This window comes from Carica papaya, chromosome 6 (assembly GCF_054855325.1).
Source record: "Carica papaya isolate Zhongbai chromosome 6, ASM5485532v1, whole genome shotgun sequence".
NCBI lineage: Eukaryota > Viridiplantae > Streptophyta > Magnoliopsida > Brassicales > Caricaceae > Carica > Carica papaya.
Genome location: NC_142314.1, coordinates 31,148,850 through 31,163,745, shown reverse-complemented (window position 1 = coordinate 31,163,745; position 14,896 = coordinate 31,148,850). Strand labels below are relative to the sequence as shown.

The 14,896-nt window shown below is 37.2% G+C and overlaps 3 protein-coding genes across 4 annotated transcripts; 1 reads left to right on the top strand and 2 right to left on the bottom strand.

The window, feature by feature from the left end:
* Positions 1–419: 419 nt before the first annotated feature.
* EXL6 (EXORDIUM like 6) lies at positions 420–1,639 on the top strand. The gene is made up of 2 exons (XM_022044036.2): positions 420–1,057; positions 1,130–1,639. Exons 1-2 carry the CDS (start codon positions 514–516, stop codon positions 1,540–1,542), a joined length of 957 nt encoding a protein of 318 aa, XP_021899728.1. The 5' UTR covers positions 420–513; the 3' UTR covers positions 1,543–1,639.
* A 158-nt stretch (positions 1,640–1,797) lies between these two features.
* On the bottom strand, positions 1,798–2,752 carry LOC110816027 (norbelladine synthase-like). The gene is made up of 2 exons (XM_022044037.2): positions 2,366–2,752; positions 1,798–2,233 (listed from the first exon to the last, which is right to left on the bottom strand). The coding sequence occupies exons 1-2, from the start codon at positions 2,547–2,549 to the stop codon at positions 1,932–1,934; spliced, it is 486 nt and encodes a 161-aa protein (XP_021899729.1). The 5' UTR covers positions 2,550–2,752; the 3' UTR covers positions 1,798–1,931.
* A 433-nt stretch (positions 2,753–3,185) lies between these two features.
* On the bottom strand, positions 3,186–11,855 carry LOC110815971 (Acyl-CoA N-acyltransferases (NAT) superfamily protein). 2 transcript variants are annotated; one of them, XM_088222752.1, is made up of 6 exons: positions 11,585–11,855; positions 7,840–7,968; positions 7,614–7,758; positions 7,130–7,229; positions 6,822–7,050; positions 3,186–3,537 (listed from the first exon to the last, which is right to left on the bottom strand). In XM_088222752.1, exons 1-6 carry the CDS (start codon positions 11,587–11,589, stop codon positions 3,354–3,356), a joined length of 792 nt encoding a protein of 263 aa, XP_088078878.1. In that variant the 5' UTR covers positions 11,590–11,855; the 3' UTR covers positions 3,186–3,353. The 2 variants fall into 2 exon arrangements, with proteins under 2 accessions (XP_088078878.1, XP_088078879.1); XM_088222753.1 differs by having other exon boundaries at positions 7,840–8,049; positions 11,585–11,854.
* Between the last annotated feature and the right edge of the window lie 3,041 nt (positions 11,856–14,896).

Genomic DNA, 14,896 nt, shown 5'->3' with positions numbered 1-14,896 from the left:
AAATCAAGATTTATTTGAATACTGTTTTTGTCAGACAATCAACTCACGTGGAAGTTTTATAGAATAAAATAATAGTATTTTAAATTCTAACAAAATCGATATAATATGAAATATGTATTCTTCCACTTCTATATGGAATTCTAAAGGTCTTATGTTTTGTCATTTGTCCTTGTAATACACACATACTTACATATACATATACATATACATATACATATATATTTAGACAGACACCCATGGAAATAGGTAAACTTGATGCTGTTGAGTTGTTCAATATCTAAAAACTCTTGGCTAAAACAATCATGGGTAACCAAAATTCCGGGGTATAACCCCAAAAAACCAGTTTGACTTGTGGGGAAGGTCAACCTTACCACACCATCTTCTTCTCCATGCAAACCCTAGAAACTGCCTATAAAAATACCCATCAACTAATTGTATAATCGGTGGGAGAAGCTAGATTCAAATAAATAAATAAATAAAAGTAAAAATAAATTGTTGCAGAAGCTAGTATCAATGGCATCTTCCGCCCCACATCGAGCTCTTGCTTTCACCTTCTTTCTCCTCCTCATCCTCTCCCCTCTATCTCTCGCCAAGAGACCACGCCCTCCCAGTAACAAAAAGCTCACCCACCATGGCGGTCCTGTCGTCAGGGGCCACCTCAAGCTAGCTCTTCTCTGGTACGGCCAGTTCGGTCGCCGACAAAAGAATGTCGTCAGACAGTTCATTAAGTCGCTTAACAGCGATGGGAGGGAAGGTTTGGAGCCCAAGGTCAGCTCATGGTGGCGAATTCTGGAGAGCTACCAGACCACCGGAGCCGCCACTAGTGTCGGTCCGGTTCCTGTAACTGGGTTCAAACCCAGGATCCGAGTCAGTGTTGTGAAGAGCACCACAGATGTTTCATGGGAATTTGGAAAGGTTATTACTAATGATTATGTTCCTCGTCTGGTTCAAAAAGCCACCGGCGGAAAACCTGATATTGTCGCTGTTATATTCACCGCCAGAGATGTTACCGTTCAAGGATTCTGCCGAGCCACTTGCCAGCAACATGGCCTCTCCGGTAATAAAAACTCCTACTTCAACACATATATATATATATGATTAATATTTAATATGATGGTGAAAATGGCAGGTGGGAACCAGTATGTAATGGTGGGGAACCCAGAAACAGAGTGTCCTGGATTATGTGCGTGGCCATTTCACAGACAAGAATGGGGACCTCAAGGTGTAACATACCAGCCACCCAATGGAGATGTTGGAGCAGACGCCATGGTTATACAGCTCGCAACAGGGTTGGCGAATTTGGTTACCAACCCGAATCTTAATGGGTTTTACGTTGACGTGCCGTTCTCGACTGAGTTGGTGGAGGCTGGAACCGCTTGTCTTGGTACTTTTGGGAGTGGTGCGTTTCCTGGGTTTACGGGTACTGTTAGGGTCGACCCGAGAACTGGTGGAGCATTTAATGCTCATGGAAATAGGAATAAGAAGTTCTTGCTTCCTGCTATTTGGAACCCTAGAACTTCTTCTTGTTGGACTTTGCTGTAAGGTGAATGAAAACCATGTAGAGATTTTTTTATGGGCAGTGTGAAACTGGAAGGTTGGGCAATGTTTACGTTTCTAGATTTTTGTAGTTATATATATATAATACATACACACATACACACACACACACACATCTTTTTTCTCTTTTCAATAATAATCTTTAAATAAAAAAATTGAAATGTTTTTAAAATAATCTTTTAATTCCATTGTCGTAATTCAAAAATATCGTGTGTATGTTCGAATGGTACTTTCACAACGTAAGAATACAAATACGTAATCTTCATTCATTTATACTAGACATAGACATGTAAAAGAGACTCAAAAGGGTTTTTTTTTATAAAAAAAAAAAAAAAAAAAAAAGAAATTTCTTATTAAAGGATAGATTTAACTAATTAATTAGGGTTGGTAATTGATTTGTTAATGAGATAATTATTGGCAGCTTGAGCAAGAAGCTGAAATGGTTGGATAGAGATGACTGAGGGATCAACAGCTGCTTCTGGCTTGAATTTATACTCAATAGTAGATTTGATGATGCAACAATCTTTTTCTTTCTCTGTGATTTCGAACCGAACTCTGTATAAACTGCAACCCATCTGCATATATCCTCCTTCAGTCACCTCTGTTTCTTTCACGTACTTCTCCTTGTCGATCTTCGTGAACTTCTCTACTGAGTACTCAATCTCTCCCATACTACCTACACACACACACACATATTAAAAAGATACGTAGGGTTATTGAATTTCGTATGGTAACTCACAATTAAAATGATTTAAGTTAATAATAATTTGAATTAAATATAAGATTGAAAAGAAAAAAGAAAATGGACCTGGGAGAAAATGAAGCTTGAGAAGAGTGCCGACTCCTCCGTCACCATGTAAAAGATCAACCCTAGAAATAAAATTATTGAGAACGATTTCAGCAAGCTTTGCCAGCTCAAGGCCTCCATAAAGCTTCCATGCCTGAGCAGCTGATGCTTTCACTTCCTCCTCGTGCCATACTTGTCCTTCCATTTTTGCGAAACCTCATTGACATTTCTTTCTTTAAATACTCTAGCGCAGATCTATACGTCTGCAAACAGACAAATATGGAATATCTCCCGAACCAATAGGCAAAATTCGCCGCCTTACCAAGAATTGTGTGCGTATATATATATATAGCAAGATGCTGATTATTATATTATGTATATAAACAAGCGTTTTCGTCAGGACTCTCCTTTCTTTGCCGTCTCCCCAGTACAAGACGGGTTACGATTAGTACAAGAGAGTACTTTTGTTTTGTTAAAATGTTCATATTGGGTAGATTGAAAGTTTCTGAATTTTTAAGTTTAATTTCAGAATTTACTCCACCATTAAAAATTGTTGCTTAAATTATTGTTGAAATAAAGATTGTATTTTTACATGTTTCCTGAATTTTGGGTTTAATTACTAACCTAATCTCCATATTTCCAAAAAGAAAACATAATAACTCACTCTAATGAAATATTAAAATTATTTTAGATTTTGTTAACAATAGTCTTAAATATCATCATCTTCTATATATATATATATATATATATATATGTATGTGTGTGTGTGTGTATATATATAAAAATTAAAAACATCTACTTCTATTACCCAAACAGAAAAGGGTAAATATGATCTGGTGAATATGCTAAATTACCAAACTCCATTTGAGGAAGATAATTTTAATATGAACACTATGTTACAGTCAAGAGATTAACTATTACATGGCTTCTAGGGTTGCTTCTAGGGTTTAGCATGTAACAGAAGAGATGAGAGTTTGTTTTTTGTGACATATTATGAGAATACGTGGGATTAAACGCACTCGCACCCACTACAATCCTTTTTGAGGTTTCTTTTGTTTTCAGTTGATGATACGAGGGAACGAGTTTCCTTGCATTTGCTCCATTTCATCCCTTTCTCTTCTCTCCTCCATAGCCTAGCTGCTACCAATTTGATACCACTTCTCATGCAACTCAGAACAACCGCCACAAGCTCCCTGCAACATACAGCAGACAGTATGATGTCATCACAATTCTAATTATACAAAACAAACAAAATTTTATTACAAAAGTTTTAGATCCCAGCTTAAGTGACCAAATCAACGGGTCAAATCTCTTGCCATGGAGACTGGAGACTTGTCCTGCTCTAATTTGGAGTTAAGGCTCCAGATTAGAATATCATCGACATCAAGAGAGCTAACTTAGATAGGACCTAAAGAAGGGATTCATATTCACTAATTTTCAATCATTGAGATTCCTTAAGAAATCCGCTATCCAAGCACCATTTGCAGTTGGTCTCTAATGGAATTCATTAATTGTCGCCTCCTTGTTGCGAGCAATAGCAAAAATCATAGAAGATTGGTGCTTGAGGACCTCTCCATCCACCCACTCATCCTGCTAAAACCTCACTCTCTTCCCTGACCCTACCTTCCATTTAATGCACTTGATGAACTCCTCTCTCATGCATATCTTCTTCCATAGCCCAACTCCATATGGCCAACTCGGCATCCTGGTAAACCAGCCTCCATCCTCCAGGCAAAATTTAGTTGAAATTGTTCTCCTCCGAAAGCTATCCTCCTTTTTATTAAACCTCCACATTCATTTCCATTAAAGAGCTTTATTATCATCAACCATCAATCTCAATCCCAAGTTTCCAAATTGAACTGGTTGCTTCACCACATTTCCATTAAAGAGCTTTATTATCATCAACCATCAATCTCAATCCCAAGTTTCCAAATTGAACTGGTTGCTTCACCACATTCCATGCTACAATGTGATATTTTTTTCTCTCATCTATATTATCCCAGAGGAACCTGCACTGAATGGACTCAAACTTCTTGGACACACTAACGGACATGGATATAGAATACATGAAGTAAACAGGAATGCCAGCCAAGGTACTTCTAGTAAGAGCTAATCTACCTCCCTTTGATAGTAAATTCCTCTTCCAACTGCCAATCAAGACTCAAATCTTGTGCTCACTAGATTCCAGATCAACAGTTCTTTTACTTTTCCCCAGCAAACCTAGGTATTTGATTGGAAGATTAACACTTTTACATCCCAGAATGTCTACCATGCTGTTGATGTTCATGTTGTTGCCCAATTGCATCATCTCTGATTTTGATATGTTAATATTGAGTCCAAAAATTGCCTGGAAGGGCTTCAATATCTGGCTCACAAAAAAGAAGTGCATCATTAGCAAAGGAAAGGTGAGTCACCTCTACTGCCCTCTCAACTTCACCCCCCTTAAGACCCTTAAAAAATTCAAGGGCCCGAGCCTTCTGAAGCATTATATTCAAGCCTCCATTATTATGATAAAATGCAATTGCGAGAGTGGATTACCTCGTTTTAGCCTTCGGGAAGCAGTAAAGAGTGCTGATGGACCCCATTCACTAAAACAGCAAATGATGTAAAAGAGATGCAAGTCTTAACCCATTAACACCACTCAGTTACCAAATCTCATTTTATTTGACATATCTAGCAAAAGCCTCCAATCAACACGGTCATACGTCCTCTCCAAGTCAAGTTTGCAAAGAACCCCACTCCCATCCTTGCACAAAATTTTATCGACCACCTCGTTTGATATTAGGATTCGATTCAAAATCTATGTCCCGCACACAAAAACGTGTTGAAACAGTCCCACAACATTTACCATTCTTCTTCCAAGTATTTTAGCAATAAGTTTGTAAATACATTCCACGAGACTAATCGACCTGAAATCCTTGATATTGGAAGCCTCCTCAACCTTAGGAATAAACACAAAAAAAAATGAGTTCAGGCTCCTAATGAAAGAACCGGAATTATAAAATGCTCTGAAGAGCTCAATTATATCCTCGTTTAGAATCCCTAAAATTTTTGCAGGAATTCCATGTTGGAACCATTCAAGCCCAAAGTCTTATCACCTCACAGCTCGTGAGGCCTTCCAGGATCTCCTCCGAGACTCCTTCTCAATCAAGACTGATTCTTGCTCAGCCAATCGACTAAACTCCAGCCCATCTAGAGTCAGTCTCCAGAAAACTTCTTCAGTGTACAACTTTCTAAAAAATGTATAATCCCTTCCTTCAAATCCTCATTACCTTTCACCAAATTACCATTAATTTTCACTACTTCCATGTAATTTAGTCTTCTGTGATGATTTGTCATGCTATAAGAACAACTTCTTGTTTCTGTCCCCTTCATGAACCTGTCTAGCTCTCAATTTCTGTATCCGAGAAATCTCCTCCATCTGTATCAAATTAGCCAATTTAAGATGTGTATTACCTATGTTATTTTCATCCTCTGATGATAGACTATTTTTGACTTCCTCTTTTTCAAGTTTCTCCAACTCCTGAAACAAGACATGCTTCCACTGCTCCTCCCACCCAATGCTTCCTTGCTCTATTGTTTTATCCTGGATTTAATTGCACCAGTTTTCTGCCAACCTTGAAACTCACCTTTCTTTTCACCTCAACATCTCCCATCCATTCTTTGATTTTATCATAAGAACCTGGGACCTTCAACCATCTGTCCTCCAAATCTAAATAGGCATGGAAGCCAATTAATTCCATCCGGCTCCAAATAGAAAGGAAAATAATCAGGGATAGTGTGCTGAAGTAAACAAATGATTTTAAGTGAACTGATGCTTCCCTTTCTCATTCTCCACATTGCTGCCACAAGATACCTAGATAACTCCCATTGGCTATCTTCTCAAATTAGTGAGGCTCAGGAAAGCAACAGCTCTTGCTGCTCTGTCCACTTGTAAAAGGTTCTATCTGTTCATCATCCTTGTGGAAGAAGTAACTGTATTTTCAATCTCTATGGTTAACATCTCAATTGAACAAAACTGACCTACTTAACAAGATATGGCGTGCATCAACAGATGGAACATATATATGGCCCCATCTTTACAGGCATCACCCATGATATATTGAACCATACACCCTCCTTTTGACTAGATTTTCATGCCCTTCTTTGAGCTGCTCCCAGAACCCTCCGAAGCACCAAAATATGACATGTTTTCCTACATTTTAGCATCACCCTGCGATTCTTATTCAGGGTCTAGATGTAACACCTGTTGCACTAACTCAGCCAAAAAATAAGCTAAGCAAAGGATGATATTGCCTATTTACATTTGATAAACTGTAGACTAGGCAGCAATAAATAGCTCCACAGTTTTCTTGGGCACTGGTGTTGCTGCTCCAGCAGGTTGAGCAAAATTAAGCTAAAAAGTAGAAAATAATCTTCTCATCCTGAAGCAACATATAATAAACCATCCAAAGGAGAAAAGGAAGTTTATACTTACAGCAGTGAGCATGGAGAACGGCCGCCATTTACGTAGTAAACAAATAAGTAGGAATCATAATGCTGTCCATTGATCAGATAAAAACCATGTAACCTTCGTACACACTTGAATGACATTTTCTTGTACAGAAGGATGGCAGGATTGTTGTAGGAGATTACATGCAAATACACTCCTCGGCATGTTGGAATGCTGGAAGCATATTTGATGATCTCGTGAATAAGTGAAGTAGCTGGAACATTATATCTAAAGATTTAGTATTCAAATAACAACACTTTCAGGGAGTATACGCCATACAAGAGAGGTCCTACCTATCCCAAGGTTTCTATATGTCTCAACAACTCCCAGTGTCAGAATGTAGACAAGAGTTTGATCCGAAGTTGATCCATCATATCGAATCAAATCTGCAATCTGTAAAAGGTTAAGCCAAGTTAATGTCAATACTAGAAAGTCAAAGACATGCACTAATATTGAAAAAAAAAAATCCACATATTAGCCTTATAAAATAAATGCACATAAAAGCTTGAAAGTGATTTGCAAGAAGGAAGTAATTCCCTCTCTAGTTTAGTTTAACATGACACTTTGAAGCAAAATCCTCCAGCAAATTCTACCTAAGAGGTGCAATCAAAAGATCTAAATAAGTCACACTCCAAGTGAAATGTCCGTGAGTTTGAAGAACCTTGTGGAAGGCACCACATCAGTTAAATACATTTGAAAGTACAACATTCTCATTAAACCCTTTTGATACAAAGTACAGAAACAAATGCAATGCAACAAAATCAAAAGAGGACTCACCTCACTTTCTTTTGCCAACACAATTCGAGCAGTAACAAATCCAACAAGTTCATCACTCTGAACATTTGGTCGACTTCGGTCAACAGCAGCCCAGGATACAATTTCACGTCCATTAACAACACTTTTAAAAAACTCAGACTCATACCTGAAGAGATCAATGATTAAGTTACAAGAATAAGCAACCTCCAGAAAACAAAACAAGAAAACACTACATTAAATTACCTACCTTATAGGAAATATATCACTATGCATTTGCTCCAAAATCTCTAAATCAGAGGGTTTTATTGGCCTGTAGCAGATAGTTGGATGGTGGGAGATTTTCGGATTTACCATTAAGGATTTTAATATCAGTCCCCTGCAAAGATATGATATATCTGAAAAAATTGAACATGAACTTCACCATCCGCCACAATAGCCATGCGACAGTTGCAGGATACTGCCAAATAAATTTACTTTATATTAGCTTTGATAAAGTTACAACCAATCCGGTTGTCTCACCCCAAAACGAGAGGATAAGGGGTATGACCATAACTGACATATACACAGAAAAAGAAGATAAAGTATAAAGTTAAAAGGACACCAACGAGCACAAAACAGGCAACACTAGAAGGATTAATGTTAAAACTAATAACATAGCACATGAACAACTTTATGAAACTATCGTTTTATAGAAACCTCGGTAAAGAACTAAAAGGCTACCGAGGGTATCCCTAAAGAAGAAGATAAGAAGTTGAGAGAGATCCTAGCAGAGATGACAATGAACAGTGATCCTACCAGAGATGAAGACATTTTGAAGTCATCATAGGAGACTGCATTCTAGAAATTGCCCAAAAAAGATTTAGTCTTGAACGAAAGTCGGGGATATCACTGACATACTGATGTAAGAATAAATTAAGGTTAATTTTCCTCTGTAGAGTTCTAGAATAAAAACCTAAACATCACGCTTAGAGTCTCCCAAGCATCATATTTAATAAGTCTTAAGCATTACACATGAATGTTTGATTACATCACACAGCTAGAAAATTGAGAAACTCTCATAATATTTTATGCCTCTCAAAGTAAAATTACAAAGATATTTGCTTTCTAAATAACCTTCACTAAATAAGATTTGCCCAAGAAATACTAATACTAATAAATTAGAAAATACTACTAATATTATATATAAGAAAACTGAACATTAAAACAAAATAAAATTTCAAAGTTACTAAGACTGTAATAATAAACTCCTAAAGTATAATAGTTCTATATTTAATAAAATTACAAGTTTTAATCTATTTAGGTAATTTAAACTTACGCAATTCTGCATCGTTCTCTCCTGATAGGGAAAAGCTTGTCCACAAGTTTTTAAGTGGCAAATTTATTTAGGCATTCTGTTTTTTTTTTTTTGCCAGATTGGCAATCTTCCCATTGCAAGTTGTTCTCCTTGCCTTTATCACCTTTCATAATGCCACTGTGCTCCCATTTGCCACCTCATTAACCACCTTGATGGTCATATGTCTTGGCATTTCTTCTTTTTCAGGAATCTTAAGGACCAAAAACCCAGGATATGATTTCTTTACTTAATCACATTGAATCTTTTACCATCTCTCAACAAACCGGTAAAAAATTTGGAGCTAGGACTCTTCAAGTCTTTACCCATCTTACTTATAACTCTACTAGCCACAATGATGTTTTCAATAACAATTTTTGGGAGGAGAAAATTCCCACAAAACTTAAGGCTTTTGTTTAGATTGTTGTTCATGATAGACTTAACACAACAATCTTATCCAATTTTGCAGACTCAGTCATGTTCTTTCTCCAGATATACGTGTTATCGTTCATAGAAATGTTGAAATCTATCTGCATCTTTTTTTGCAATGTGCAATGACCAGGAGACATTGGCCCAGATTACTTGCTGCCTAGATTCATGGTGATCCTTCCCTCACTTGGAGGTTTTCCTTTCTATGAATCTTAAGGGAGGTTGTTTGAAGAAGGAAGTTAAGGTGCTTCAGAGAGGTGCTCCCTTCACTGATCTTTGGGTGCTTTGGTTGGCGGGTAATACTAGACTTTCTAAGGATTATTACTCGCATCAATTTTTCCTTTAGGATTTACCCAAAAAAAAAAAAAGTTCCTTCTGGGATAGGTTGACATTCTTTGCTTCTTTCTGGGCTAAGCCTTATGTTTTTTGTTTTTTTGGAGGTATCTCTTTCTTTATTTTGCAACTGTGATTGTGAAGTTCTGCTGCATTGATGTGTCTATTTCTCTTTTTCTTTTTGTTCTCTTTTTTAGGAGGATTTCTTATCCTCTAGCAATCTTCTATTCTCTTTTTCCTAAAAAATATTTTTTTCTATCAAATAATAATAAGAATAAGAATAATTATTATAATAGGGAAGGAATCAAATGCTTTTTTTCTTCTTGGTAAGAAAATTAGAGCAATGGAATCGATTTGCAACTATCAGAATCGAATCTAGAAGACATTAGGTTATTTATTTTTGTTCATCGTCCACCATATACTATATCATCTAACTGCGTATGTGTTTCTCAATATACTCTAATATTAAAATGAGAACTTTCCAATTTAGGAGTCTAACTTATGCACAATAAGGAAAATGTACCATCCCAGAAGAATCAACTTTAAAACTCAATGCCATTCGAATGAGAATTTAAGCTTTTCTAATTGCCTTTGAGTTTCCATCTAAAATATGACGATACACTACAAACCATGGACAAGAACCAGATAAAACACACAGTCCTGTATATGATTATAAACTTGACGAGTATTTGCGAGTTAAGATGGGTTAGTAGCAATTTGGTGAATGCTTAAATTATCCTTATTAACTCATTAGAAACAGTCAAATAAGGTTATTCTAAAAAATTTTGCTTCTCATTTGCCCTTTTAAAAATAAAATTTTAAACAAACAGCCAGCGACCAAACAGTAACACCCCCTCGAGTCCACCTACATCTCAAAAGTTACTTTAACCTATGGCAATTTTTGGAATTTTCCCCAAATCACAAATTGATCTTGCATTGAAATGATAAACTAAAATTCTGATGCAGTATAAATAACCCTACCACATATTTCAGAAAAAAAATAAATCACCTTATCACAGCTCATACTTATTAATGTAGGAAAAATTAAGAGTAACAGATGAGAGAGAAGAACCAGTTCCAAATTTATTTCTATCTTATTGCAAAAGATATTGCATTGGTGGTCCTTTAATCCACCTTAAGTCTTTCTAGAGCAAAATACTTAGAGAGGGTATTCTGTTGTCTACCTATGCTGATTGTAAACAAAAAACTTCAATTGGTAGGTTATTTTCAAGTAAGAGAGTTTAGCCATCACCAATACCGTGTCAAAAGCTAAAATGTACATGCATTCCAAATAAGCATGGTAAGGAAACCCTTAACCCTAAGATATTTCATGGGAAGACTCGACTTGAGACACTCAATCCTAAGATAAGAAACGAAATAGGTGTCTGAGTGGGTTTCCAGTTACCAAGCAGTTTAAGTCACAGAGTTGAACAGTTTAGAATCTAATAATAAAAATCTCCATTAACCCCAAAAGCAAACAAGTAGTTGCCGCTTATCTATTAACGACAAATCAAACCGTCTTTAAAAATAAATTAATCCAAAAATAAACCATAACCAAAAATAAAATACTCTGTTTCCACGTTCCAATTACAGAACTCAAAAGCTACTATATCATACACACATCCTTAGATACAACCACATATCCCGAAAAGCTAAAATCCCAATCGTAAGTTTCACAGTCCATATTGTTTGAACTCAATTATCAAACGATAAGTAAAAACAAGATCAAAATTTAACAAGAGATCGTAAGTTTCCTTGACAACAGAAAAATAAGATCAAAATTTCGAAATTCGAACTCATTAGTACACGGATCTAGATAGACAATTGACGAAAACCTTGGAAGCAAATACAAGAACCAGACGAGAGATCTCAATTGAAAGATTGAGCGAAAACACATTACCTCATTCAATTCAGCATTGCAGAGAAAACGAAAACGTTATAGCGAGAGAATCATAGTTGTGATTTATGAACGGGAAGGAGGAATTGGAATCGTTTGCTTTGTCTGTAATAACTCCGGAGCTGCACTGGATTTGTTTAGTCCGTTACTGAAACCCCAAAAAGGTTCTTCTACGGTTCACTTCTGTTTCATAACCTCCATGGGCTTCTCCCCCACTACTTTACATGAAGCGTACACATACGTTGTCCCGTCCAGTCCCGACCCACAGAACACAACACACGTTTGGAGTATTTTTGTTTTTTATAAATTTGTTTTTTGTAAATAGATTAAAAATCATGAATTAAAATAATTTATAAGTTTAAGAATTAGATTTATGAAAAATTAACATATAATTATAGCATAACGTTCAAATATCAAATAATAGGGTAGTATAATTTTTCACTCCTGCTTTCTGAATCTTCATTTTTAACCTTCTAAAAGAAAATTCATAATAATAAGTTATTATTTTAATCTCAATCAAATTATTTTATTAATTTATTAAATTTTTAATAGTAATTTGTTAGTTATAAATGGCTTCTTACAAGTTCAGATATTATAATAATAGGGTATTATAATTTATTTCTGTAAGTGGTTTCTTACGAATTCGGGTGATAATCGACGTCCGCAAACCTCTGTTTCGGAGGAAGAAACTTAATATGAGGAACAAACAATCCACGTACACAGTATTTAGGTAAGAACGACTACCTCTGTTTTGCTTCCTATGTGATCGACTGGGACACTCAGATACGTTTTGCAAACTACACATTCATGTGAGCACGCCACCGCTACAATAGGGCTGGGATGAGTCGCTCCGTGCAAATCTCCGACGGAATCCTATCCCGACAAGCCGATTACTACATAACAAATTTGGGGCGGGGGGGGGGGGGGGACTCCTAATATCAAAGGCGAGTATCTCGAGAGGCACAGGAAATAAGGAGAGCATTTCAAAATGTCAACCTCATTCAAATCTCCCAGATTCATGGGAATCCCATAATATCTCAGCGGAATTTCAACGCCAAAGACGCGTGGATCCCATAAACTATGTTTTCGAGTTGGACCGAATCAAGGATGAGGACTAAAACCTATATGTGGACCGAACCAAACTGATGGAGGCTGAGGACTTAAGCCTGACCTGGGATGAAAGTAAAAAAACAACCCCCACCAATTCCCTGGGGGGAAGACCCTACTTGAGATTTCGGTACTAAGGGAGGAAATAGAGAGAACTCCAACCAACGTTTACTTGAGAAATCGGTGAGGCCTGGAACTCAAGCTCGTTGGAAGCCATGAAAATCATAAGTTGGAATAGCCAAGGGCTTAGCAACCCTCGAGCAGTTATAGCTCTTTAGAAGCTAGTGGAAAGTTTCAGCCATAAATTGTGTTTTTTTATGGAATCATTAGTCGTAAAAGAGAAAATGGAATGAGTTAGGAAGAATATAGGCTTTGAGAATGTCTTCAGGGTCGATAGAGTTGGGAGAGGTGGGGGTTTAGCATTGTTATGGCATAACTCGTTGGACCTGACTCTACTGTCTCACTCTCATAACCACATTGATGTAAGAATATCATAGAGGGTTGATGCAGACTAGTTATTGACGGGCTTTTATGGCATTCCTCATCGAAGTATGTCTGGAAACATGGCAGTCCTCCATGAACTATTATAGGAGACTTCAACAATATCGTGTCATTTGAGAAGAAACATAGCAAAGCTTTGCCATCACAAATCAGATACATACTTCAACAGTGATACCACAAAAAATCTCAAATCAGCTTTGAATAATATACTAAGTATTCATATGGAGATTGATCATGGTAGAAATTTGGGGCTGCTATCTCTGATAGGGAGAAATAGATGATTCATTTTTGCTTTCGTGAAGGAGATGTTGCATAAGAGGCTCATGAATTAGAATATAAAGTTTTTATCCAAAGCCGGCAAGGAAATCCTACTCAAATCCGTAGCTCAAGCCCTTGCAACTTTTTATATGGGAGTTTTCTTACTTCCCAAGATGTTGTTTGAGAAGTTACAAAGGATGATGTGTTCCTTCTGATGGGGGAGGAAGAATGATGGGAGGAGGAACTTACACTAGAAGTCTTGGGAGGCAATGTGTGACAGGAAGGAATTTGAGGGGACCTAGTTTTCATCATCTATCTGAGTTTAACATTACAATACTTGGAAAACAGCTCTAGTGACTTCACGATAACCTAGAATCATTGCTCGCACGCATCCTCAAAGCTAAATATTTCCTTGAAAGGGACATCATATCTGCAATGTTGGACTCTAACCCTAGTTTTACATGGCGGAGTTTGGTTGTAGCTTAAAATTTGATGTTGAACGGCATGAGGTGGGTAGTTGGCTCTAATCAGCAAATCTAAGTTTAAAAGGACACATGGTTGCCTTATCCAAGTAATTACTTTGTTAATAGCCCAAGCTTCAAGGGCATGGATGACCTAAGAGCATATGACCTTCTGGTCGAATATGATTTGAGTTGGAATTCGGACATGGTCAGGGGTGTGTTTACTAAAAAATAACCCGAGCTTATCTTATCCATACCGATAAGTTTTCAGAGATCAGGCGATAAATGCATATGGTGGCCCTCAAAGGATGGAACGTATACAGTGAAGTCTACTTATCATCTATTGCGAGGCAGTGCCACCCCACATATTTAAACTAGAGGAGATGCATGGTCATTTGTGTGGAAATTGGAAATCCCACCCAAAGTTAAACATTTTGTGTGACATATATTGCACCAGATATTACCCATAAAATTGACACTAATTAAGAAATGCATTGTCCTCCTAGTGTCCTGCCCTTGGTGCTGACAAAAAGAGATTATTAAACACATTTTCCTCAAGTGTGTGAAAGCTCAAGAGTGTTGTCAAGCCCTTGGTATCCAAGTGCAAGGGGTCAGGGATGCTGATATGACTAGTTGGTTACAGGAAGTTATCACACAGTTTCCGAAACCTAAGGTTGCAGAGGTTGTTTGTTGTGTATGGAGACTATGGGTGGAGTGTAATGACTTAATCTAGGAAGGGCAAGCATCTGCAGTTGTGACGATAGTTCTTCTGGCTAAAAAGTTCTTAAATGATTAGCGACAAGCTCAAAGAGATTCGAGAGAGTGTGGGGGCCAATACCATCCCCCTATACGGACACAAAGAAATGGACAACACCACCCTTGGGTACTTTGAAGTCTAACGTTGATGGTACCGTATTCATTTCGGAGGGAGTCGAAGGCTCTGGTGCAATTACATGGGACTCTTCTAGCAAAGTGATTGCAGCATTTT

Bases quoted from the DNA above. Each gene is read 5' to 3' on its own strand.
- EXL6 (XM_022044036.2), top strand. From the start codon at position 514: ATGGCATCTTCCGCCCCACATCGAGCTCTTGCTTTCACCTTCTTTCTC. The intron at 1,058-1,129 runs GTAATAAAAACT...TGAAAATGGCAG, and splicing joins CCAGCAACATGGCCTCTCCG to GTGGGAACCAGTATGTAATG.
- LOC110816027 (XM_022044037.2), bottom strand. From the start codon at position 2,549: ATGGAAGGACAAGTATGGCACGAGGAGGAAGTGAAAGCATCAGCTGCT. The intron at 2,234-2,365 runs GTCCATTTTCTT...GTGTGTGTGTAG, and splicing joins CAAGCTTCATTTTCTCCCAG to GTAGTATGGGAGAGATTGAG.
- LOC110815971 (XM_088222752.1), bottom strand. The intron at 7,759-7,839 runs GTAGGTAATTTA...TGATCTCTTCAG, and splicing joins AGTGATATATTTCCTATAAG to GTATGAGTCTGAGTTTTTTA. The intron at 3,538-6,821 runs GTAAGTATAAAC...TGTATGTTGCAG, and splicing joins CGTTCTCCATGCTCACTGCT to GGAGCTTGTGGCGGTTGTTC.